At 43.1% G+C, this 26,676-nt stretch overlaps 2 protein-coding genes across 17 annotated transcripts in view; one reads left to right on the top strand and one right to left on the bottom strand.

Moving 5' to 3' along the window:
• The window catches only part of Pfkfb1 (6-phosphofructo-2-kinase/fructose-2,6-biphosphatase 1), a 201,550-nt gene extending 193,206 nt beyond the window's left edge, over nt 1-8,344 (bottom strand). For 2 of the 13 annotated variants that reach the window (XM_076562062.1, XM_015989062.3), the window contains exons 1-2: nt 7,672-7,772; nt 6,685-6,816 (exon numbers count right to left, since the gene is read on the bottom strand). In XM_076562062.1, coding sequence (XP_076418177.1) covers nt 6,685-6,712 — 28 coding nt within the window. In that variant the 5' untranslated portion in view covers nt 6,713-6,816; nt 7,672-7,772. Of the gene's footprint in view, nt 1-2,054; nt 3,144-6,684; nt 6,817-7,671; nt 7,773-8,310 lie in introns of those variants that run through there. The other 11 variants (XM_076562064.1, XM_076562066.1, XM_042268770.2 and 8 more) reach the window with 9 other exon arrangements.
• Nucleotides 345-26,073, top strand: Apex2 (apurinic/apyrimidinic endodeoxyribonuclease 2). 4 transcript variants are annotated; one of them, XM_015989061.3, is made up of 6 exons: nt 8,635-8,806; nt 9,620-9,703; nt 10,886-11,066; nt 11,597-11,743; nt 12,446-12,515; nt 24,892-26,073. In XM_015989061.3, the coding sequence occupies exons 1-6, from the start codon at nt 8,653-8,655 to the stop codon at nt 25,807-25,809; spliced, it is 1,554 nt and encodes a 517-aa protein (XP_015844547.1). In that variant the 5' UTR covers nt 8,635-8,652; the 3' UTR covers nt 25,810-26,073. The 4 variants fall into 4 exon arrangements, with proteins under 4 accessions (XP_042124698.1, XP_042124699.1, XP_015844547.1 ...); XM_042268765.2 differs by lacking the exons at nt 8,635-8,806; nt 9,620-9,703 and adding an exon at nt 470-632; XM_042268764.2 differs by lacking the exons at nt 8,635-8,806; nt 9,620-9,703; nt 10,886-11,066 and adding an exon at nt 345-632.
• Nucleotides 26,074-26,676: the final 603 nt, after the last annotated feature.

Raw genomic sequence — 26,676 nt, 5'->3', positions numbered from 1 at the left:
TCAGTCACAAAATATAATCGCACACAAAAAGGAAAAATAAGCAAGCTAGGAAGACACAACAATAATATGTGTGGCTCATCTACATATAATGTTGGTAAGAAAGTGCAGCTATCTAAGGACTCTATACATGGCTATACATTTAATAGTCAGGACAAAATTATTGATTCTATCTTCTAGAGAGGATGCTATAAGCAAAAGGTGAGTCAGACCTTTCTGGGGACAATAGCCTGCCTACCTAGCCTGGGAGGAAAGGCGGACATTGCTGAAGGCCCTGGCCACAAAATTCAGTTAATCATTAAGGAGTGTCTTGTGAAAACGGCAATGATAAAAGTAAAAGTAAAAAGCTAAGTGATCACTTAGAGAGCATCTGTCCTGGGCCAGGCTCAGGATTTAACACAGGGTATGATATTGAATAAGAGCAGGCAACCATGTTTTTGTTTAATAACATTTACTGAGTGCATACTATGTGCTGGACATTCTTCTAAGCACGTTACCCACTTCAGCTTATCTAACCTTTGCAACAGCACTGTTAGCAACATCAGTCTACAGGTGAGAGAACAGAAGCAAAAAGAGGCTTGTCTACATTTACAAACACAGGAGGTGGGACTCAATGCTACACAGCCTTGCATCTGGTAAGTGTTACTCTTATGAAAAATTAAGGAATGTGGAGCTCATAATTAAAATAAACACATATTTTTCTGTTTTGTGCGGGGTTTGTTCTCACATTGTTTTGGAGATGGAGTTTTTGAGATATAGTTCTGGCTGGTTAAGAACTTACAATGTAGCTAAGACTAGCTCTCAAATTTACAGCAATCCTCCTGAATCTGCCTCCTGAGTATTGGTCAGATTTCTTAGGAATATAAGGGTTTTCACTCTGGAAGAGTTTTGTATGCAGAATGGCTTCACTGTTTTTCAGCTAAACCCAACAGGATCAAGAGTGGCTGGATGGGTAAGGATGGAATGAGGTTCTATCTCATATAGACTCCTACATTGCCAGATGAGTAATTGGGATTGCTGATGGAGAGACCAATGGAGATCATGACACTGGGTTTTATTCTCCAGTCTGCTTCTTGTATACATATCCTACATCCTATGCACTAATCTAATATTGTACATCTTCCTGGAACTGCTATGATGAAGTATTGCCCCTAGTATGCCTTAGGCCTACCCTCCTCTAACATTAAGAGTCTGGAAGCTTCCTCAGTGGCTGCTTGAGCTGTCCGAGTCCTGCAGTTCACAGATGTCTTATCTCTAACCCCCTTCTGCTCTCTCAAGCTGGGCTGCAAACACCTTGTTGCATGATTATCCTTGGTTATCTATGAGAAATGGCATACTCGGTTTCAAAGCTTATTTCCAAGCTTTGCTTACTTTCCCTTAGTCCCTGTTCCTTAAAATTTCAAAGTGAATAATACACCAGCAGACTTGACATTGCAATACTGTCTTTCCCCTCAACTCCTGAAAACAGCAAGACTGTCTAGACATGTCAAGGCCAGAGAGGCACTACAGGAGCCCAGTGTTCGGTCTTTCCTAGTGCAGGCAGGTACAGACTTATTTCGAAAAGGACAGTGAAAGAGGAAGGGCAATGCTGGCCAGTGACATGGTAGTGCTGTGGACTCAGCACCTCTCCTCTGAGACACCATGCCAGGAACCGTCACCTTAGTTCACCCTGGCATGGATTAAACAAAATTCATTTCCAGATCCTTCATAAAAGACGCCAAAATAAAATATTCTGAATAGTACTATACTAGAATGCTCGTATTCTAAACAAGAAGCGTTCTAAACAAGCTCCCGATTCAAGGGGGAAAGCCCTTAGTCAGGGGTCCCTGTAGTTTCGGTGCTCTTTATCTAATCCTCATTCTTTGTCTTCTTCTCTACCTGCCTTTCTCTCTTACCTCCTTACCCTTTCTCATATGAGCCTCTTGTTATGCTCTAGCTATTTTATTCCATTGCTCATCTATTCCAACTTCTATGTGGGGGCAGGAGTGGACAGGGAGCAGCGTTTGTTCTTCTAACCCCACCTACCCCCACCACCCACAAATGTAAACCCCACTTACAGCCCCTTCGCCGTTGCAGCCCGCTGCTACTGCTGCTGTGTGGAATCCAGATCTTCTGCAACCTGGTTTGAGTGAGTTCTCCCATCTCTTGAGCCATCTTAGTCGTTGCAGCTAATGATAGCACTGCCCACAAGGTATTGGACCTCTCTTCCTAGGTTCCTAGTTGTCCTTTCTGTTGTGGCCACAGCAGCAGGTGGCAGGGCTGGGCCAGGGGGATGCACTGGGTTTCTAAGCCTCTCACAGACTATCTCCAGCTCCCTCTTTTCCTTCTGCTCCTGTATGTGCAAGTGGGGACGTGGGTGCTGAAAGCCAGAGGCTAGGCAGAAGTCAGCAGAGGCCTCTGGACTCTAAGGGCTATGTACATAGAAGATAAGTTGGAGCCCAGCAAGGAAGGCAGCCAGCAAGACAGCCCAGGTCTGACCAGCTACTTCCCGCCAATGAAGACAGGACTAGTAGAGTATGCAAATGAAAAACCAAAGATCATGTGCTTACATCCTGTGTGGTGTGGCATGGCAAAGGTGATGGAGATAGGTCTCAGCTTTGAAATAAAAAAGCAGGCGTAATTAAAATGTGAAGCTCCAACTCAGAAACAGACTCAGGGCCCACAAAACAAACACACAAACATAATGTCCCTAATTCAAAATGCAATGTTTGGAGCTAACAATTTAAGACCTAAACTGGAAGCAGACTTTCACTACCTCACTGCTCACCCTACTTAACAAGACATTGCAAAACTGTCCTTCCCTGGAGTCTGCTGCCTCCCTCTCCACAGGCCCTCTCCCTCTTAAAATGAGCTGTCCAGGGCACTCCAAAGAGATTGGCACTATCTGATCATCTTTATACTCTCCAGCCAAGGTTAAATAAATCAGAGTAAATCTGACACCTTGGGAATAGGAGTGAGTGCAGCCATTGCTAGGCAGAGAGCCGATAAATAAGCACCGTTCACATGGCTGCCAATGCTATGAGATGATCCAGCAATAAAGGCAACACAATCTAATCCAAACCCCAGCTAAAGCTCTTCATGCCAAGATGTTGGGATGGGGGCTTAGGAGAGTGGAAACTGCACTGAGGACAGTATGTATGAGGGACAAGAGGCAATGGCCTCTAGCTAACTAGCACACATCCACAGGCCAGGGCCACCTCATCCGCATGTCTCCCTTTCACTTGTCCCCACTCTTCTTGCCATTCCCCTGGTTATTTTGAGACTTTTATCTGTAGAATTCATGCAGCTGCACAGCTTGCCTGGAAGATGTCCAAGTGCCCTTTTACTTCATTCTTTGTAACCTTCCCACCCCCAACAAACCTCCAGTGATTGGGTATTAGGACGCTCAACTTTCTTCCACTGAGCTGGACTACGACAGGGCAATCTCTCAGGAAAAGAAATCTCTAGGTCCTGCCCTCAAATGCTCCCAGCTCCACTCTGCCATTTAAGAAGCTTCCTAAAATATCTTCTCAGAACCTTAGTCTATACAAGGGTTAGAGTCACTCCAGTTGCTGTGTATACATCATATAAGACTTTCAATACCAAAGCCTACTATGTCAATGCACCTACTGTGGCAATGGATCACAACAGTTAAGAACAATGGAATCGGAAGCCACACTGCCTGGATGGAATCTCACTTTGCCCATTGCTGGATCTGAGAAACTGGGCAGAAGGCTAACTTTCCAATGACTCAGTTGTTTCTGTTTTGTTTTGCTCTTTCATTTGGTATATAGGGAAGGAAAGTAGTGTCTATTCCTTCAGCGTTAGTGAAGATCCAATGTATTGATATACATAAAGAAACCCAGGGAATGCTGAATATATATATATATATATATATATATATATATATATATATATATATATATATATATATATAAAATCGAACATTGATGTTTCCTTTGTGCAGTAAATGAGTTGTCTTTTTTTTTTTTCAAGTAATCTATAAGCTCTATCATGATATTATGATGCCGAATTAACACTTACACTGTAAGGAGTTCCTGAGAATCAATTAGAGAGGTAAACTTACTTTTGGTTTCTGTTAACTAAGTCTGGCATAGAAAGTCAAATACTACATGTGGTCACTTACTGCAGAACCTAGAAGATGTTGGTAAGAAGCTGAGTATAGACTAGTGGGGAAGGGAGAGGGGAAGAGAGAACAACAGGTATGGGATTCAGGTAAATAGGAGGAATAACTTGGGATGTTCTAGAGCACAGCAGGATAACTACGGTTGACAACAGATAATTAGATACTTCAAAGTAGCTGGCAGAGAGGAGAAATGATAAATATTTGAGGTGATACATATGCCAATTAATCACTGTACATTATATGCATGTAATAACATGTCATACAGTACCACACAAGTATGTACAATTATGTGTCAATTTAAAGTTAAAAAATACTAGGTCTTTCAGATTAGCAGAGAACCCCTAGAGTCTCAGAAATAGACTTTGCAAGACATAAGTTTCTTAACCTTAACAAGTCACATGAGTAGTGAAAGTCTGTCTGAAGCATCTTACCACGTCTCTGTGGTTTCCAATTCCCACAAAGTACTATTTCATTTATCTCACTTGTTCCTTGCAAACATCCACAGTAAGAACACAGGGAAATGAGGCTGAGGAGGGGATGGCTTGTCCAAGGTAATCTAGCCAATAACATGAACGTATCTTTTGTGTTTACAAATCTGTCCTTATGACACTGCCAAGTATCAAGAAGATAATTTTAGTAGCAGGAAATCTGAGCTAGGTGGCTAGAGGGCCTCTGACAAGGTCTGAAGGGGTAAAACTCAGGTCTGGGTTTGATAACCTAATTTAAATCTGCCTATGAAACTTTTTACCACTGTTATCAATTCTGAGCCCAGAAACAGAAAAAAAAAATCAAATCTTATAGAAATGCCTCAGACTAGCATTCAAACTTCTTCTAAATCAGTCTCAATCTACCTATTCAGTCTCCTATCCCCAGCCCCCCATGTTTAACTGCACTGCCTGATTCACAGGGCCCCAAACCGCAGCATTTTCCTGTCTTTGGGCTTTTGCTCATTCTGGAGCATCCTCTATTCTTACTGAGCTCTGTCTTGCTCATTAAGACCCGTTTTAGGGTTTACCATCTCTGAAAGTCAGCCTTGTAGCCTTGAGAGAGGCTTTGCCTTTGGTTCTCATGTTGCCCACATGCCTCCATGCGAGCAAGGGTTTCTCTTTACCTAACTAGAATGTGGGATCCTTGAAGGTGGGGCCTGTGATCTACTGACTCTTCATCTCAGGCTCTGGTATGGAGGACACTTGTTCAGTGACCATGTTCACAGTCTATATCTCTCTGCTGCAGATGAGATAAACATGCAATAAGAAATCCCAGTTCACTGTGGTAGTTATTATAACAGCTTTCAGGGAAATGGATGGGGGAGCTGATTTGTCTGAGGTAAAGAGTGGCATCTAAGAAAGTTTTAAAATTTTGGGATAGAATAGAATAAATAAAATTATGAAATTCCCTGAGAAGGTTTAATGTATTGGTTATAGACACGGGGTTCACTCAGCATCAGATTCATATTCAAGGCTAAAGGTTGAAGCATAAATTTTAAACTGGGACTATTTCTAGGGAAGAAAACTATGAATTTTGTCTTTTGAAGACCTGTAGAGCTTGCTCCTACCTCCAAGTACTGAGTGTGGAGAGGAATCACATTTAAAGCATCAAAGTAGTACATATGGGCAATAAAATCATAAATGGGATCTTATTGGTAAGCCTTGAAATGCGTGGTTGTGAATGCATTTGTGACAGGCTAGAAGGCTGACAGATGGTTGATCATATGCTTACTGGCTAGATTCATGGATGAGCACATATCAGGACTTCTCTGACAGCAGCCACCCTGGCCTATTGTTCCACTATTTTCAGGCTCATGTCTGGTCTGCAAAGCTCACTGTATTCTAGTCATAGGAGTGGCTCTTCATTAACCATAGTCAGTCAGGAAGGAGTGCATGTGGGTGGTACTACCTGTGGATGCCACATAAAAGCCAAGAGTACTAATCTCAGACACAGCAGAAAAGTCCTGAAGTGTCTCCAGAGAGCTCTGGATTCTGCCTCCCCCACCCGCACCCTTGCTTGATCATCAGGTTAGACCTCTGTGGGAAGTAGGCTAGGGTCTTTAATTTATATTTTACTAAGGTGTCTATTGACACCCAGAGAAACTAAAGAACTTGTCAAAATTTCATAGCAGATCAACCCTACTTTATACACTAGAGGAGAGGTCAGAGATCTGGTCTCTATTGTATACTGAATTAAAAATATACTACGTAGCTGGAAGGTAGGCTGGGAGGATCACACAATCACAGCCAGTCTGGGATACACAAAAAGTTTCAGGCCAGCATGGGAAACATAGTTAGACCCTGTTTCCAAAATTAAAGAAAATAAAATGAAAATTGGAATTTCAAAGATAGCAGGGGATTGTCCTTTAGGCCAGTATCCTACAAAGTCAAGTACAACTGGATTTTAAAATACTGACAGATAGATTAGATATACATATCATCTTTTCCCAATTCTCCCACACCCTTTAATATAGCTCAATCAAACTCCTATGCAAAGAAAACTTTCCCAAGAGCCTGAAGCAAGGATTTTGACCTGTGAAAAACCTGTCTACTTTTCCTTTTTTTCTCACCTACCTGTTCTCTTAGAGGCTTTTTCTTCCATCGCTAATTATCCGATGGCTCTCCTGCATTTACAGACCCCCAAAGCAGGTCCAGTGGGTGGCATCAAATAGGAAACCCGGAGACATCCGTTGGTTCCTGGGAAGGCTGAGGAAGCGCCCTTGTTAAGGGGTGTGTGCAGTGTTGAAATGTTAGCTGCTGTATCTGCCAAAGAAGTTCCTGAGCCACCCAGAGCCTTTTCTCTTCAGTCCAACCATGTGTTCACCTTGCCCCAAAGGTCAGTACTAATATTAACAAGTCACTGGAGAATGAGGAAATTAAAACCAGCTATTGAGGTGAGCAAGACCTGGATTTCCTTGGAGCTGAGCTCCATATCTGACTTCAGTGCAGGATGGGCAAAATCTCTTGTTTAAAAGAAATCTGGCAACATGAAGAAAAATGTTCATTTCCCTTGTCCTAGTTAACCCACTCCTGGGATTCAATCCTTAGCCAGCAACTCCCAAAGCATGGAAAAGCTCAAGGCACAGACTTTTCTTAATTACAGAGCTATTTTCTGCTGGCACTAACTAGCAACCTTTAAGTCCCCTGGGAGTGGGGGAGCAGCCCACTGTGGCTCTTTCTGTAGCCATAGAGAATGCTGGCTCTAAGGCTGTGAAATTCTGAGGGTGTCTGTGCTTGCGTGCAAATAACTTTGCAGCCATTTCCAGTGAAAAACCTTAGGGTGGAAAGTTATACTTTCCCCTGGAAATTGGCCTATGCCTGTTAATTCTGTTTCTGTGCACTCATCTGCTAAATACTTACTCCCTTATCGTATATGCTAGGCAGAGATGGCCACTGAGGCTGTTGGCAGTCTAGTGACAACAGAAATCAATGGGAGTTGTGCGTTGTGGTAAATGCTATGACAGACTGGATCATAAAGTACAGCGGTGCCCACAGGAAAATACCTTAAATGCAGAGGTGCGTGGACAGAAAATATTAACTCACAATAAATCAATCGTTTACCTGATTAAGAAGGGTTTAAATCTTGGCTCTACCACTTCTGTGAGACTGAGACGAATTTACTCAACTTCTACTTAGCTTCAGCGCCTTTTCCTGGTTTTTCCTAAGAATGAAATGACACAATGTAGACCGGAACACCACAGCTGCATCGGGAGACAATAATACTATTCTGAAGTAAATTCTCCAGGCCTCAATTTTGCTCATCTGAGAAATGGAGCCAAATGCCAAGTTATGTTTTCTGTCTCATCTTTTACATGCTATGAGAGCCAAGACAAATATGGCTATACAGGGAGGATTTGAGGCAGTCTCCTGCCTCCAGACTCAATCTTAACTGCTCTATCTTTCGACTGAGAAAGTTCCCTTTGCCATTGCCCAAAGGATTCCGGGGACAGAGGCCCCTCAACCACCGCCAGAGGCCGCTCACTTAAACTGGAGTTCGGTCTCCATGTGGGGGAGGGGAGGGCAGGGCTTGGGCAGTTTCTTTCCCCAGCGGTCCAACCCTTGGCAAAGTGACAAAATCCCATTTGTAAGTAACCTGACGCATCACGGGGACTTTTGTGTCGACAAAAGGAGTCAGAATCGGGCGTCCAGGCCAGCGTGCGGCCAGAAGAAAAGGAGCCCAACCAGGGACGCGCTTCTCACCAGTCACTCTTCCCAGGTTATGGACTGGGTCTCGTTATGTAGCCCAGGCTGGACATGAATTCATGACTGCCCCTGCCTCAGTTGCCTGAGTACTGGGGTTGCAAGCGTGTACCACCACGCCCGATTTTCCTACAGCTTCTCCACCTCAGTTCCGTCTCCCGCCTGTGAGAACTGAACTCGAAGCCCCGCCCTGCGTGCGTCCCGCACGTCCGAGGGGGCGGAGGAACCAGATGAGAGGACGCCTGCGCAAACGCGTGAGGAAGGCGGGGAGCTAGCTCACTTCCGGGCGGCGCTGAATTTCCGCGCCTAAGCTTGCTTCCTGAAACCGGCCCGCTTACCAAAATGTTGCGCGTGGTAAGCTGGAACATCAATGGGATCCGGAGTCCCCTGCAGGGGCTGACATGCCAGGAACCCAGCAGCGGTCCCACGGCCTTGCGACGCATTTTGGACAAGTTGAATGCCGATATTGTCTGTCTCCAGGAGACCAAAGTGACCAGTAAGCGTTTGAGAATCCAACATCTCTACCGTGTTTTCCTTCTGCTAACTTTCGTTCCCTGCTCCACCTCCTTTCACTTTTCCGTTTACCCGTACTTAGAATCCTGCCCCTTATACCCACCTGAAAGTACTGATCCCTTTACTCTTAAACACCCCCACCCCAGCTAGAGCCCCCAATTCCCACTCCTGGCCTGCTTTCCCAGTTGAAACCCGCAGTTATAGATTCCCGCCCATTCTACCGCCCCAACTCGGTGCCTTGAACTTGCTCCTAGGCCAGATTCCTCAGTTCTCCATCTCTGCTCCCACTTCAGTCCTTTAGTTCCCACCTAATCTTTGTCCTCAACCCAGACTCCCAATTTCTCTTTTCCATATCCCCAATTCCTCTTTATTCTTCCACCTCAGAGCCCCAGATTCCTGTTTCGTGTCTTACCCCAAACTTGGAACTCCTAATTTCTTCTCCTATCATCCCCAACTCATATTCCTAATTCCCTCTCCTGCCTCCTACCCTCACTTCAGATCCCCGGTCCACTGCCGCCATCCTCCCACCAGTCCTCTCATCACCTGGACCACAAGACTCAGCTCTGATTCGCTCTCCTCAGCTTTCCCTGCTTCCCCTTTTAATTTGAATATCAGTTCCCGTTCTGACCTTTCCATCTTTCTAGCTCCTGTCACCATAAATACTTCTCTCTCCCCTCCCCCTGCTAGTTATGGCTCTGATGTATGCCAGTAATTAGCCTATAACTGTAATTCCAGTCTGTCATGGGTCCACAGTACTAGTTTTACCTCTAACTTTCTATTACATTTTTTCCCCCAGGAGATGCACTGACAGAGCCCCTGGCTGTTGTTGAGGGCTATAACTCCTATTTCAGCTTCAGCCGCAGCCGTAGTGGCTATTCTGGTAAATGGGGTCTTCTGGGGTATTTAAGTTAGTACTGGTGATGGAGGCAAGTAGCAGAAAAGTGTTTTGGTACTTAATGAGAAGGTAATATAGTCCAACTTTTCATCTCCGAAGCTAAAGCTGCATAATCTGAGGTTATATAAAACCTAATATTTATGTACCAAATTATCCGTTTGGCCCTCAGAAGTACAGTAATGTCATGGTTAATTGTGTGAGCTTTGGGGCTGAAGTGCTAGGGTTCAAGACAAGGCTCACTTCCTAGCTATGTGTTCTCTGGCAAGTTACTTGACCTTTGTATCTCAGGTTTGTCACCGCTAAAATGAGGATAATGCTTACTTTCTAGGTTCTTACAAGACTTTAGATATTCATGCATGTGATAATACTAATAGCCAATATTTTATCAGCATTTGTCATGTATCTGTGGAACATACATTATTAATGTTGTTATTATTATTATTGTTCTTTTTAGATGAAACTGAGGCCTCAGGGTATGGGTTTACTTGTTTTAGGAATTTAGCAGAGTTGCTGTATCTGGGGTAGACATTAGAATGAATAGTTATTTTCTAGAAGTACTTTGACCTTGAAGAATCATTGTGCAATACAGTAAAGAATCTTTGTGGAAATCAGTGATTGTTTTCCATGATTTGTAGACTTGTTTTTCTGAAGGGGTGTTGCAGCTTTGCAGGATTTTGGTCACAAGATGTCTCTGGCACACCTGAGGCTCTTGGAGTGTTGTGTATTGCAAATGATACACAATAAAGGAAAGTCAGGAGGGCATGTGATGCTTTCCTTTAGTGAGACATGTAGATTAGATTATGGACCTTGGTATGAGGAAATGCTTTACCCCCAAAACAACTTTGTGTAACACTCAGTAAATATGCCTTTGTATGGCTGTTCAAGGTTCAGTCCATCAGAGAGGCTGGACCTTCCTCCTGCCATATAGACCTTAAAAGTTCATCTTGGAGTACCTTCTTTCTGCAACTGACCCACGCTACACAGAACACCCCGACATTTCGCACCCAAGTTGCTTTATGGTCCATGAATTAGGAGGATTGTTCAAAACAGTTACATTTAACAAAGATAACCAAAACTATTCCTTGTATGGGGATATTTGGAGTGGAACAGGCTGTCCAGTAGTGTTTGGGCTGCCAATCCCATTCAGGATACTTTGTCTGTCCCCAGGTGTGGCTACCTTTTGTAAGGATAGTGCTACCCCAGTAGCCGCTGAAGAAGGCCTGAGTGGTGTCTTTGCCACCCTAAATGGGGATGTTGGTTGCTATGGAAACACGGATGAGTTCACCCAAGAAGAACTCCGGGTTCTGGATAGTGAGGGCCGGGCCCTCCTTACACAGCATAAGATCCGGTAATAGCCCATATCCTCCTCCTACAGACCATCTCTAGTTCTAGTTTTAGTGTCCAGAATATAAGGCCCTTCTTATGGGTATTCAATTGCTATAGAAAAGTTCCCAAACTTGCCTTCCTGGCCTCTAGTACTGGCTGGGCTAAGTGATGCTGGCAAATCATGAATCCTTCTGAGCATTGTGTTCCCCTTTCTACTGTGGGAGACTAGCCTGGGAGTACAGCTCTCTAATTACCACAGGCTACTCAAAAGCAGCTTAGCCAGCACAGAACTCATGGCCCCAATTTGCTTTCTTTCTGGGTAACTTATCTTCATGAATAGCAGCATTATCACCCAGTTTCCCTGGGTCCTATGCTCTCCTTGCCTCACCTAGAGTCCATTCCTAAGACCTGCTTGTGCCTGCTCATTGGTGTCTCCCAAACCCTTTTTCTTCCATCCCGTGAACAACCATTAACTGGAAGCTGCATGGTGTGAATATGGAAGGGGAGTCTTGAAACTGACCTCTTTTGGGGGGGGTGCTCTTTTCTCCCCAGCACATTGGAAGGGAAGGAGAAGACCTTGACCCTGATCAACGTGTACTGTCCACATGTGGATCCTGGGAAGCCTGAGCGATTGACTTTCAAGATGCGTTTCTATCGCCTGCTGCAGATCCGAGCAGAAGCACTCTTGGCAGCTGGCAGGTATTGTTAAGTCTAGGCAGCCAGGCTGGTTGAGCTCATCTTGGTGACTAACCTTATGTCGTGCTCCATAAAAGAACATAGAATTTTGTCTTTGAGTTCCTTGACAGTCTAGTTTCGAACATTGTCGTCCTGACCTGAACAAGCCTTGCTGGCTTAAGAGGTATGAGGACAGAGTAAAGTGACATGAACACAGGCTTTGTACTCTGAGCACGTTTCAGGCTCTTCGCTTACCATAAGCCTCAAGGGCAGCTCTGCTCCATGTTCTCTTTTGTCAAATGCCTGTGTGAATCCCTACCCCATAGAAGAGTTTTGAGGACAAAATGAGGCGAGGGTGGTAAAGTGCCTAGTTCCAAGGACAGACAGGAAAAAAGTGGGAGTAACCATGGAGCGCTTCCTCTCGGGAGGGCTGTCCGAGGTCAGCTTTGAAGGATGAGAATGATGGATTAGATAGAGGTCATGGAAGCATTCATAACATACGGAGCAGTGTCAACTTTGCCACTCAGATTTTGGTTCCTACTGTATGAGAAGCATCCAGAATGTGTCAAAATGGGAGAATGGAAGAGGCAAACTGCTATGAGTAATTGGTAGCAAGGGCTCTAGCTGGGAGGTTGCCCCTCTGAGCTCTCGGTCTGGGGAAGATAAAGTATATGGGACTCCTCATTCTGGAATGTCCAGCTGACAGTCCCACATTGTGTTTTTCAGTCATGTGATAATCCTGGGAGACCTAAATACAGCCCATCGACCCATTGACCACTGTGATGCAGGCAGTCTGGTAAGGCTCCCTCTAAACCCTACACCCCACTCTGGTTCTGGTTACCCAGCCGGCCAGTACTGGAAGGTTGGCACTGGAGGTCACTTCCTTTATGGAAAAATAGTGCTTGGTTTGAATATATTTTTTTTCATTTTGAAATTACATGTAATAATTGTACGTATTTATGGAGTATGATGTAATATTTTGACATGTATAATGGTCAAATGGGGTAAATTACCTTATCTGTCACTTCAAACATTTGTCTTTCTGTGTGGGCAAACATTCAAAATACTACCTGGTTTGAAATATAAAATAATTTCTTGCTAGTTATTACTATATTATAGAACACTAGGCCTTTATCTTCCTGTCACACTGTTCACATTAAGCAACCACTCTATCCCTTTCTTCCTCCCTCTCCTGGACTCTGGTAACAACTGTTCTACTCTGCTCCATGACATCAGCCTTTCAGACTTCCATACATGAGTGAGATCACATGACATCTATCTTTCTGGGCTTGCCTTGTTTTCATGTCTTCCAGTTCCATTCATTTTGCTGCGAATGCCTTATATATAGTCTTCTTTCTGGCTAAGTCGTATTATATTCTGTATGTGTGTTATATTTTCCTTATTTGTTCATTAATGAATGTGTAGGTTGCCTGTGTATCTTGGTTGTTGTAAATGCTACTGTAGTGAACATGGTAGGTTATCTGGATCACGTGGTTGTTTCATTTTAAACGTTTTCAGGAACTTTCATACTAGTTTACATTCGTACCATCAGTGTATGAGAGTTCTCCTTTCCCTGTATCCTTGCCAGCATTTATTTCTTGTCTTTGATAATAGCCATTCTAACAAGACTGAGAGGGAGATGCTATCTATTACACTGGATTTGGTTCACATTTCTCTGACAGTTATGTTCAACATTTTGTCATATATATATTCGCCACTTCCATATCTTTTTGAAAATAATTTATTCAGATTATTTGCCAGTTTTTCTTTTTGGTTGGTTGGTTGTTTCTTTTCTTTTCTTTTTTTTTTTTTTGAGACAGGGTTTCTCTGTATAGCCCTGGCTAGTCTGAAACTCACTCTAGAGACTAGGCTGGCCTCAAACTTAGAGATCCACCTGCCTGTGCCTCCCAGAATCCCTTAGGTGTAGACCCGTGGTAATGGTTTGTTTGAAAAGTCGTACAGGAGACTTTATTATACGCACAAGCTTGAGAAGCACTACCTTAGAATGTATATGAAACTTCTCATCTTGACCATCCTCACAGAAAGGACTGCTGTGCTAGAAAAGCAAGCTGCCTGTTTTTCCTCTGCTCTCATACTCTGATAACCAACAGAAGACTCCTGTGAGCTAAAAGATGTGGGGATTTCTCTTTACCTCCATGCAAGCAAGCTGCTCTTCATATGTGTGTATCAGCTAGTTGTCCTTTAATGCTGTTCAGTTATGACTTGTCTGCCCCAAACATGGTCAGATTCCACATGTTGAGGACTACTCTCCAAGACTGTCACTTCAGACCCAGTCACAGTTGGAGCTTCTGAGCTAGAAATTGAGGTTCACACGACCTCATCCATGGGTTAAGTTAATTTGCTAGAGCAAAGCAAGTATTCAGGCAGCCACTATAACTTATGTCCAATGATTAGCCATAAAGAATATTGGAAATGATGTAAATAGACAGATGAAGAAGTACATGCGGAGGAAGGTCTGGAAGGGTCATCAGCGCCAAGCTTCCATTGCTGTGGAGGTGGGTGGGCCATTCTGCCAACACATGGATGAGCCATCCTTTGCTGCCTTGTGCCTCCAAGGCATGTTGAGCTGTCCAGAAGGTCTCCGAACCTTGCTTTGGGGTTTCATGGAGACTTCACTGCATGAGCATAAATGCCGCAAGTGGGATAGGGAAACCATGAAGGCCTGTGGCAGGTTTTCATCCTTCCTCAGTGGTTCAGACGCGGATCCTCTGGAAGGAAGCGCTTTTATTTTATTAAATAGATTTGTTTATGCAATATATTCTGATCATGATTTCCCCTCCTTCATCTCCCAGATAACCTCCCCTCTTCCCCACCCATTCAAATCCACACCTTCCTTCTTTCTCTCTCTCTTCAGAAAACAAAAAAATAGAATAGAACAAAACAAAACAAAGAGCTGTAGAAGCTCACGCGCGTGTACACACACACACACACACACACACACACACAGAAAGAGAGAAAGAGAGAGAGAGGAACCATAAAAACACAAAATTGGAAACCATAATATGTAAGCAAAGGACCAGTAAGGTAAAAAAAAAAAAAAAAGGCTTAGACAAAGAGCTACAAAAGTACCATGGTGTTTATTTTGTATTGGCTACCCGCTGCTTGGCATATGGTTAACATATCCATTGGAGAAAACTAATTTTCCCTTTGTGAGCAATTGTCTGTTGTAAGTAGCTTTGTGTTAGGGTTGGGAGATCATGTCCATTTCCCACTTTCAGTGTTGGACACCATCAGGCTCAGACCTGTGTTGGCCCTGTGCAAGGTGCTTCAGTGTCCAGGAATTCGTGCGTGTGTCTGGATGGCATTGTTTTCTTGCTGTCTTCCATCCCCTCTGGCTCTTATAGTCTTTCCTCTCCCTCCTCCACATTATCTCCCTGAGCCCCAGGGGAAGAGTTTGATGAAGACACCCCCTTTAGGATTGAGTGTTCCAAGGTCTGTCACTCTCTATACATTGTCCAGATGTGGGTCTCTATATTTGCTTCCATTTTCTGCAGGTGGAAGCTCCTCTGATGATGGCTGAGCAAGGCACTGATGGGTATAACAGAATATAGGAGTCATTATATTGCTACATTCCTTTAGCCAACAATGGTATTTGGTTTTCCCTAAGTCCCTGACCATCTAGTCGCAGGTTCTTGGCCACCAAGGTAGTGTCAGGCATGGGTTCCATCTCATAGAGTGTAACTGAAATCCAGTCAGAGTGGTTGCTCCCTCCCAGGACTTTGGTGCCACTTGAGCACACGTCTATCATGCATTCAGGTTACCACTGTTTACCAAAGGGTTTATAGCTGAGTTGATGATTATCTTTGTCCTTTGGTATTGTGTGGAGTACTGGCTCTGGTTAGGCACCAGCTTGACTTTTTTTTGTGTTCAATAAGATATGTTTGTGTTATCTTTGGCAATAGGGCTTTACCATCAATTTGTAGAGAGCAATCAATAGCCTTGGAAATAGCATGAATTGTTTGAGGGTTTCCATGGGGCTCCTTTGGCCAACAATTCAATTATATGTAACTTATTCCTGGTACTGGAGGTTTCAGTTGGTAGCAAGAGATGTCTAGTTGGAGCTTTGTTTCCCCCATTATTTGGTGATTTCATTTATATTTCTTTCAGTTGTGTGTATATATATTAATAAGCTTCTACTTTAGTAGGTTTAATATGGCCCCTTGGATGGCCTTTAGTTTTAGCTGTCACCGTATTCTTTCTTATCCTCCTCTTCCCTCCCTGTCTCTATTTAATCCTCTCATTTCAGGTCCCACCCACCCCCACCTCCCACCCATCACTGCATAGCCGTAATTGTATTCTATTTCCCCTTCCTCAGGAAATCCTCCCATCCCTCCTAGTCCCTTACTCTATATCTATCATGGACATTGAAAGCTTTAAAACTAACATACACATATAAGTGAATACCTGCTGTATTTGTCTTTTTAGGTCTGGGTTACTTTGCTCCAAATGACCTTTTTTCTAGCTTCATGCATTTAACTGCGAATTTTATGATTTCATTTTTTAAATATCTGAGTAATATTCCATTGTGTGAATGTATCACATTTTCATTATCCATTCATCTGTTGATGGACATTAGGCTGTTTCCAATTTCTGACTGTTATGAATTGAGCAAAATTGAGCATGGATAAGCAGTGTCTCTGTAGTAGGGTGTAGAGTACTTTGGGTATATTCCCAAGAGTGATGTAGCTGGATCTTTTTTTTTTTTAATTTTTATTTAACTTTATTTTATGTGCATTAGTGTAAAGTATCAGATCCCTTGGAACTGGAGTTACAGACAGGGATAAACTGCCATGTGGGTGCTGGGAATTGAACCCGGGTCCTCTAGAAGAACAGCCAGTGCTTTTAACCGCTGAGCCATCTCTCCAGCCCCTGTAGCTGGATCTTGATGTAGATCTATTCCCAATTTCCCGAGGAACTGCCACACTAATTTCCATAGTGACTGGACAAGTTTGCAAACCTACCAGCCATGGATGAGTCTTCCCCTTTTTCATACCTCTCCAGCATGAGCTGTCATTTGTTTTATTCATTTAGGCCATCCTGACTAGTGTAAGATGGAATCTCAAAATGGTTTGGATTTGCGTTTCCTTAATGACTAAGGATGTTGAACATTTCTTTAAGTGTTTCTCGGCCATTTGTATTTCATCTTTTTGAGAACTCTCTGTTTAAGTCTGTACCCCATTTTTTAAATGGGTTATTTTCTTGACGTCCACTTTTTTTTTAGTTCTTTATATATTTAAGCTATTTGCCCCTTGTTGATTATGTATTTGGTAAAGGTCTTTTCCCGTTTTATAGGCTACCACTTTGTCAGAATGATGGTATCCATACAGAAGCTTTCAGTTTGATGAGTTCCTATTTATTAATTGTTCTTAGTTCCTGTGCTGTTGGTGTTCTGTTTAGAAAGTCTTCTCCTGTGCCATTGAGTTCAGAGCTGTTCCCCACTTTATCTTCTATGACAGTGATGGTTTCTGGCCTTATATTAAGGTCTTTGATTCATTTGGAGTTGAGTTTTATGCAGGTTGATAAGTATGGATCTATTTGTATCTTCTACATGCAGCCATCCAGTTTGATCAGCATTTGTTGAAGATGTTCTTTTTTTCTGGTGTGCATTTCTGGCTTCTTTATCAAAGATCAGATGTCCATTGGTGTGTGGATTTATGTCAGGGTCTTAAATTCTATTCCATTGATCAACATGCCTGTTTTAATGCCGATGCCATGCTGATTTTATTACAATAGTACAATTTGAGATCAGGAGTGGGCGAGTCCTTCAGTAGTTTTTTTTTTTTTTTTTTTTTTTTTTTGTTATTCAGGATTGTTTTAGCTATCCTGGGTGTTTTGTATTTCCATATGAAGCTGAATATTGTAGTTATAATTTCTACAAAAAATTTATTTGGAATTTTGATGAAAGTGCATTGAATCTGTAGATTGCTTTTGGTAACATAGCCATTTTTACTATATTAATCCTATTGATCCATGAGCATGGGAAATCTAATAATCTTCAGTTTCTTCAGTGACTGGAAGTTTTTATCACACAATACTTTCACTTGCTTGTTTAGAGTTACCCCAAGATACTTTACATTATTTGAGGCTATTATGAAAGGTATTGTTTCCCTGGTTTCTTTCTCAGTCCATTTGACATTTGGATATAGGAGGGCTACTGATTTTTGTCTGTTGATTTTATATCCTGACACTTTTCTGAAAGTATTTATCAGCTGTAGAATTTTTCTGGTGGAATTTTTAGGGTTACTTATGTATACTATCGTATCATCTGCAAATAAAGATACTTTGACTTCTTCCTTTCTTATTTACATGCCCTTGATCTCCTTCAGTTGTCTTATTGTTCTAGCTAAGACTTTAGGTACTATATTGAATAGGTATGGAGAGAGTAGACAGGCTTGTCTTGTTCCTGATTCATTAGAATTGCTTTGAGTTTCATTCTGTTGAGGTTGGTGTTGGCTATGGACTTGCTGTAAACTGTCTTTATTGTGTTTAGGTATGTCTCTTGTATTCCTGATCTCTCCAATACTTTTATTATGAAGGGGTATTGAATTTTGTTAGTGACCTTTTCTGCATCTAATGAGATGATTATGTGGTTTTTGTCTTTCAGCCTGTTTATGTGGTGGATTACATTTATTGACTTACATATATTGAATCATCCCTTCATCTCTGGGCTGAAGTTCACTTGATCGTGGTGGATAATCTTTTCGATTATCTTGGATTCACTTTGAAAATATTTTATTGAGAATTTTTGCATCTGTGTTCATAAGCGAAAATGGCCTGTGTAATTTTCTTTCTTTGTTGGATCTTTGTGTGGTTTAGGTGTCAGAATAACTGTGACTCTCAAAAAGAATTAGGCATTGTTCCTTCTGTTTCAATATTGTAGAATAATATAAGAAGTATTTACACTAATTCTTTGAATATCTGGTAGAATTCTATGCTGAATCCATCTTGCCCTGGGCTTGCCTTGGTTTGGGAACTTTGAATTGCTGCTTCTATAGGTTTCACCAGAGGTTATGTGTATGTTTAAATTGCTTATCTAGTTTAGATTTAACTTTGGTAAGTGGTATATATCAAGAAATTTATCTGTTTCTTTTATGTTTTCCAGTTTGGTCCAGTATAGATTTATGTCCTTATGATTCTCTAGATATCCTCAGTATCTGTTGTTATATCCCCATTTTCATCTATAATTTTATTTATTTAGATTTTCTTGCTCATCTTTTGGTTAACTTGGGTAATGGTTTCTCAGTCTTACTGATTTTCTCAAAGAACCCACTCTTTGTTTTATTTGTTCTTTGTTTTCTTTGTTTCTATTGATTCCGTCCTTGGTTTGGTTATTTCTTGCCATCTATTCCCTTTATGTGTGCTTTCTTTATTCTTGAGCTTTCAGGTACGCTGCTAAGTTATTAGTATGAGATCTCTCCAGTTTTTGTTTGTTTGTTTGATGTAGGCAGTTAGTGCTATGAACTTGCCTCTTAGAAACACATTCATTGTGTCCCATAAGTTTGGGCATATTATGTATTCATTTTCATCCAATTTTAGAATTTTTAAATTTTTTTAAAAAATTTTCTCTCTTGACCCATTTTTTTATTCAATAGAGAGATGTTCAGTTTCCATAAGTTTGTAAGCTTCCTGCTGTTTCTATTTATTGGTATCCAGCTTTACTTCATGGTAGTCTGATAAGATGCAGGATATTATTTCAATTTTCATGTTTCTGTTGATACTTGCTTTGTGTCTGAAAATGTGGTCAGCTTTGGAGAAAGTCCCATGAGATGCTGAGAAGGTATATTCTTTTGTGTTTGGATGAAATGTTCTGTAAATGTCTGTTAGGTCCATTTGATTGTGATGTTATTTAGCGCCAGCATTATTTTTCTGTTTAGTTATTGTGTGGATGACGTGTCTGCTGGTAAGAGTATGGTATTGAAGTTTCCCACTATCACTGTGCGAGGATCAGTACATGATTTAAGCTGTAGTTGCATTTCTTTTATGAACTTGGGCACCTTTGTGTTTGATGCATAAATGTTTAGAATTGCATTACCCTCTCAGTGCATTTTTCCTTTGAGTATGTAGCTCCCTTCACTATCACTTCTGATTAGTTTTGATTTGAGGTCTGTTTTGTCAGCCAATCAAATAGCTCTACCTGTTTGCTTCTTCGGTCCATTTGCTTAGACTCTTTTCCAACCCTTTCCCTGAGGCGATGTCTATCCTTGATGGTAAAGTATGTTTCTTGGATACAGCAAAAAGATGGATTGAGTTTTCAAATCCAATCAGTTAGTCTGTTTTTTTTTTTTTTATTGTAGAATTGAGACCAATAATGTTGAGAGTTACCGATGAGCAATTAGTTACCAGTGGTTATTGATTCCTGTTATTTTGTTGCTATGGTGTGGGTCCCCCCCCTTTGATTTACTGGTCAGGGATTATGTATTCCTTATGTTTTCGTGGGTGTAGTTAGCCTCTTAAGATTTCAAGATTTCCTTTTAACAGTGTCTGTTGTGTTAGTTTGTTGATACATACTTTTTAAATTTGGTTTTATTATAGAATGTCTTTATCTGTTGTGAGTGAAAGTTTTGCTGAGTATAGTAGTTTGGGCTGACATCTGTGATCTCTCAGAGTTTGTAGAACATCTGTCCAGGTTCTTCTGGTTTTAGAGTCTCCCTTGAGAAGTCAGGTGTAATTTTAATGGGTCTGCCTTTATATATTACTTGGTCTTTTTCCCTTGCAACTTATTTTTTTTTTCTTTTCGAGAGGTTTTCTCTGTTGTTTTGGTCCCCGTCCTGGATCTCACTATGTAGACCAGGCTGGCCTCGAACTCACAGAGATCTGCCTGGCTCTGCTTCCCGAGTGCTGGGATTAAGCATGTGCTACCGCTAGCCACAAATTTCTTTATTTTATTTACCCTGAAACTAGATCTCTGTAACTTTGATCCTGGGATTAAAGGCATGCACCACCACTGCCCGGCTCTCTTGCAACTTTTAATAGTCTTTCTTTGTTCTATATGTTTAGTGTTTTGATTATTACGTGTTGAGGGGACTTTCTTTCTTTCTTTCTTTTTTTTTTTTTTGATTTTTTTGATTTTTTGAGACAAGGTTTCTCTATGTAGCTTTGCGCCTTTCCTGGAACTCACTCTGTAGCCCAGGCTGGCCTCGAACTCACAGAGATCCGCCTGCCTCTGCCTCCTGAGTGCTGGGATTAAAGGCATGTGCCACCACTGCCCGGCGAGGGGACTTTCTTTTCTGGTCTAGTCTATTTGGTATTCTATATGCTTCTTGGACTTTGGGCATCTCTTTCTTTAGGATGGGGAAAATTTTTTCTATGATTTTGTTGATAATCTTTTCTGTGCCCCTGATCTGGGTTTCTTCAAACCCTTCTCTAGTCCTGTTATTCTTAGATTTGGTTTTTTCATAGTGTCCCATATTTCCTGGATATTTTGTGTCAGGAGTTTTGTTTGTTTGTTTGTTTTTTGTTTTTCGAGACAAAGTTTCTCTGTGTAGCTTTGCGCCTTTCCTGGAACTCACTCTGTGGCCCAGGCTGGCCTCGAACTCAGAGAGATCCGCCTGCCTCTGCCTCTTGAGTGCTGGGATTAAAGTCGTGCGCCACTACTGCCCCTGTCAGGAGTTTTTTAGATTTACCTTTTTTTTTTTTCCCAGAGCTGAGGACCGAACCCAGGGGCCTTGCGCTTGCTAGGCAAGCGCTCTACCACTGAGCTAAATCCCCAACCCCTGGAATTAACTCTTTTTTTGACTGAGGTATCCATTACAATGGAAATTATATCTTCAGTGCCTGAGATTCTCTCTTCCATCTCTTGTATTCTGTTGGTGAGGTTTGTTTCTGTGTTTCCTGTTGGAGTTCCTAAGTTTTTCATTTCCAGTTTTATCTCAGTTTGGCTTTCTTTAGTGATTCTAGTTCTACTTTCAGGTCTATATTCATTATTTGATTTCATTGTTTGTTTGTGTTTTCACAGACTTTAGTAGGGGATTGATTTATACCTTTTTTAAGGTCCTTGGACATATTCATAATAGCTATTTTGAAGTCTTTGTTTGGTTTGTGCTTCAGTTATATTACATTTCTCAGGGTCTACTGTAGTAGGGTTGCTGGATTCTGGTGGAGCCACACTGTCCTGGCTGTTATTGATTGTGTGGTTATGTTGGTGTCTAGGCACCTAGGATTAGGAAGATTGTAATTCTGTGTGCTGCTATCTGGTCTTGTCTTTGTTGGGTGGGTGTTCCATTCCTTGGTTTCCGTTGCCATTTCTGGATCTTCGGAAAGTGTGGTGGCTGTGCATTGCCTGATAGAGTTTCCTCAGGCACTCTGCCACAGTGGGTGGCAGAGAGGTGTAGTGGTGGGCTAGGAGAAAAGACAGAGAGCCTTCAGGAAAGAGCCAGGGGATGCTAGCCACACTCCACAAGTAGAGTTCACAGGGAGTTAGGAGGTGTGGTGCGAAGAGGCGATCTATCAAGTAGGTTGCAGTACAGCAAAGAATTATCTAGAAAGACAGGCATGAGTGGGCTCGCTTGACTCTGGGTCTGAACCAAGAGTTGGAGTCTCCAGTGGATGGAGTTGAAGTAAGAGGAGGAGCACTGTCAGCAGGTTGTTCCAGACTAATGCTGAGAATGAAGCGCTCGCAGTGGAGGACAGGAACTACAGAGTGGGTCACCTAATTGAGTCCCTCCCAAGTGTGGCCACTGCAGTTTCCAGTAGAAGGTGCGTTTAGGTATTGGGGGCTGACACATAGGAAGGGGTGATGAAAGGGTCCACAGGAAGGAGACAAACTGGGTCTGCAGCAAGGTTTGGTGGAGTCCCCAGGGACCTGAGGCAGAGTGGGAGGATAGACCCCTGCAGGTGGTCTGCTACAGGGCTGAGGATGGGAATTGCAGTGGAGGACAGGATGGAGGGAAGATGGCCTACCTGCTTCCCAGGCCAGTGCGGACTCTGGGTTACCAAGTAGAGAGTGTTTGGAGGTATGTATCAGCAGTTGATACAAAGGAGCGGTAATGGGTTTGAAGGGGTGGGGAGCTGAGAGGGTCCACAGGAAGTAGTAAAGCTAGGATGGCCTTGAGGTTTGCTGGAGTCTACAGGGAATGAAAGTAGGGTGGGAGGACCATCCCCTGCAAGCACTCTGCCACAGGGCTGGGGATGAGGCTGAGGATTGCAGTGTAGGACAGGAAGGAGAATGAAGATGGCCTACCTGCTTCCTGGGCCAGCATGGCCACTGGGTTCCCAGGTGGAGAGTCTGGAGTGAGGGTCTTGTGCCCTGAGATAATACAAAGGTCAGTTTCATTGGCTACCTAAAATGTGGGGAAGGGTTAGTTTATGTGGTCTGCCTTCCTGGGAAGAAAAGTTGTAGTTTCTAGGATTTTCTGTGAGGAGGAATTATGATCTAGAAAGCATGGATGAAAACAAAAACTGTATATCAACATCAAAGGCATGGTCAGTGTTGACACAGTACTACTCATCCCTGGAGGTGCTTCAGAAGGGGGGCAGGGCAGGGCTCCTTGATTGGTGTTTAGGAGAGCCCCAGAAGTGTAGGTGTGGCTCCTAGCAGAACTTGGCTACTCTGAAGTGGTGGCAGTGTGTGGAAGATGATAAACTCCATGACATGCAAGCTTCTCACCAGAGCTCTTCTAATCTTCTTGTCCTTCTCTACCCTTCCCCAGAGCCAGCCAGGCAGCAGTGTTTGTTCTAGCTCCGCATTATCTCATGTTTGCATCTTATGGCCTCTTTGGCACCATGCTAGTCAGAGTAGCCATCACCTTTTACTTGATTGACAGTGGCAGTCTTACCCTACTGGAATCTTCAGTGTGGTGTCCCTTCGGGTCATTTAGCTATTTTGCACAAACCCATAACAAAAGCTGTTATTTGGTTTGGAGTGTCCTCTCCTGAAGTTAGTACCACATGGGCTTCACATCTTGTTCCCAAATCATTTCCCCAAAGTAAGCATCCTTTGTTCCCAAGACTGTATCTACTTGGCCCCAGCATCAGTTCTGTCACAGAACAGGTGTTGTGTGAATATGTTGTTGCACTAAATCAATGGGTGTGCAAGTAGGTGAACTGGATAAAGACATGGGTGGATGGATCAGGGATCGGAGACAAAGGCCACACAGACTTGTATGCTCGAATTCTCCAACCTCCTAAGGAAGGAGGGATGTCACTGAGGACATTGACACACCTGAGATAAACCAATCAGCATGGAGTGGGGATCTTAAAGGAAAAGTAGCATTCTTCCAACTCCTGATTTTGGCTTACTACTCTGTAGAGGCAACCACTTTTCTTGTTTATTTATTGCAATGGGGTCTTACAATATACCCAAGGTAGCAATCATCTTGCCTCAGCCTCCCAAGTACTGGAATTCCAGGTGTAACTACCATGCTTAGTTTTTTTTTTTGAATCTTTTGTAAAGCATTTCTGGGAATTACTTTGATTAAGCAAACAACAGGCCTTTAGATTTGGCATTTATGTCAAGGTAAGCATAATGTGGGATAGAGAGAGACAAATAGGAACTTCTTTAAAGATTTATTTTTATTTTAAATTATATGCTTGTGTGAGGGGATCTGCACATGAGTGCAGGTGTCCACAGAGGCCATGGGGCACTGGATTCCCCTGAGTTACAGTGGTTTTGAGATGTCTGTATGGGTGCTGGAACCAAACTCAAATCCTCTGCAAGAGTAGTACACATTTTAACCACTGAGCCTTCTCTCCAACCCCAGGCTTTGGTTTCTAACACTATTTATTTCAAAGCTCATGCTTGTCAGAGCTGGAGAGATGGTTCAGCTGTGATGAGTGCTTTAGTCCTCTTGCAGTGGACCTGGCTTAGATTCCCAGCACCCACATGGCAGCTAAGAACCATCTTTAACACCAGTTTCTGAGAACCTGACGACTTCTGACCTCCGTGGGTACTGCATGCACATGATACACAGATACACAGGGAGGCAAAACACCCTTTCACAAAAATAAATAAAGGAAGGAAGGAAGGGAAGGGAAGAAAAGAAAAGAATAGAACATCAAAACCTAATTCTGCATGGCCTGGGTTATATGGCCTTGAACAGGAATCTTCTTTAGAACAACCAAATTTTCTTACTTGTAAAATGAAGCAGTTAGTCTCAATTTCTTCCTGTTCTAAGGATCTAGTTTTGGCTTTTCATTCCCTTTCCCTTCCCCAGGAGTGCTTTGAAGAGGACCCAGGGCGTAAGTGGATGGATGACTTGCTCAGTAACCCGGGGATGGAGGCTGGATCCCACACAGGGCTCTTCATGGATAGCTACCGCTACTTCCATCCAAAACAGGAAAGGGCCTTCACCTGCTGGTCAGTGGTCAGTGGTGCACGCCCTCTCAACTATGGCACTCGAATTGACTATGTACTGGGGGATAGGACCTTGGTCGTGGACACCTTCCAGTCATCCTTCCTACTCCCCGAAGTGATGGGCTCTGACCATTGCCCTGTGGGAGCTGTCTTGAATGTATCCTGTGTGCCGGCAAAACAGTGCCCAGCTCTGTGTACCCGCTTCCTCCCTGAGTTTGCAGGCACCCAGCTCAAGATTCTTCGCTTCCTAGTTCCTCTTGAACAAGAACCTGTACGAGTTCAGCCAGTACTGCAGCCCAGCCATCAAATCCAGGTACAGAAACACCCAAGTAAAGCTCGCATGCATTCCACCAGGCCTCGGAAAAGTCAAGGTGGCTCCAGAAGAAACCAGAAAAACCTGATGAGTTACTTCCAGCCTTCCTCTAACCTTCCCCAACCAGCTCCTGTTGTGGAACTACCTAGCGTGCCTCTGGTGGGCACTCTTACCATCCCAGAGACTCCAGAAGAGGTCACAGTGGCCACAGTGGTGGAAGAGAAGGCCAAGGTTTCAGAGGCCAAAGATGAGAAAGAACTACGGACCTCCTTCTGGAAGTCTATGCTGAGTGGGCCCTCACCCATGCCCCTCTGTGGAGGCCATAAGGAGCCATGTGTGATGCGTACTGTGAAAAAGGCAGGACCCAACTTGGGCCGCCATTTCTACATGTGTGCTAGGCCCCGAGGTCCTCCCAGCGACCCCTCTTCCCGCTGTAACTTTTTCCTCTGGAGCAGGCCCAGCTGAAACAACTGAGTCCTAGGGATGTCTGGCATGGTTACCTCATGCACGGGGTCTGATGCCAGGTCCTTGCCTCTGAATTTGCCTTCTCCCCTGAGGCTTCCTTTCTTTCTCTGCTTTCTCTTCTCTCATTTCCCTCCCTTTCTTCCCTTCTTCTCACATCTCTGTTCCTTCCTCTTTGTGTGCATAGGAGCCAGGAACTAGTTTAAATCCCTTCTGCCCTTGCTGAACACTGTATTCGTTCATAAATAAAGTCCAGCCTTTGTTTCAGTGTGCTGTATTGAGTAGATATTTTGATGCCCTCTAGAAAGTTGAGTCAGGCTTTCTCAGTACTAGGCTTTCTAGCCTCCCATAGCCTAGTGTCATACTGCCAAGGCAGCATGTTGGAGGGAGGAGCTGTGTGCCTCATGAAGGAGTCTGCTGAGCTCCAGGGATTATCCGAGACTCTGAGACTGGATCAGTGAGGAAGGTGGGTGTGGTGTGGGTGTGTATATTTAAACACACTTCCCAAGTTGTGGGTTCTTCAGATGTAACAAGTGGCTCATCAGAGAGAGAGAGAAGTGGTGTTTTAGCCCTCCGAGTCACAGGGCCTGAGGTACCTTAAGTCTCGGAAGATGACCACCTCAGCCAGTAGAGTTATAGATAGTTCCCTGTTGGAAACCTTGTGTGAAGACATTGTGTACTATAGCCAAGCCTCTTCCTTTACCTTGAGAAAGGCTTGTAAATCCTGTAACGTGCTTTTGGAAGAAAAGAGGATAGTGGATCAAGAAAGAAATTTGTTCCTCGTTCTGGAAGATTTCTTGGTGTGGGAAAGCCATCATTTCTAAAGGACAGTCCATCTTTAGTTGAGACCTCCTCGGTGTTCTGATACCA

Source organism: Peromyscus maniculatus, chromosome X (assembly GCF_049852395.1).
Source record: "Peromyscus maniculatus bairdii isolate BWxNUB_F1_BW_parent chromosome X, HU_Pman_BW_mat_3.1, whole genome shotgun sequence".
NCBI classification, from domain to species: Eukaryota; Metazoa; Chordata; class Mammalia; order Rodentia; family Cricetidae; genus Peromyscus; species Peromyscus maniculatus.
Note: the sequence above shows the minus strand (reverse complement) of the source record. Positions and strands in the feature narration are given on the sequence as shown.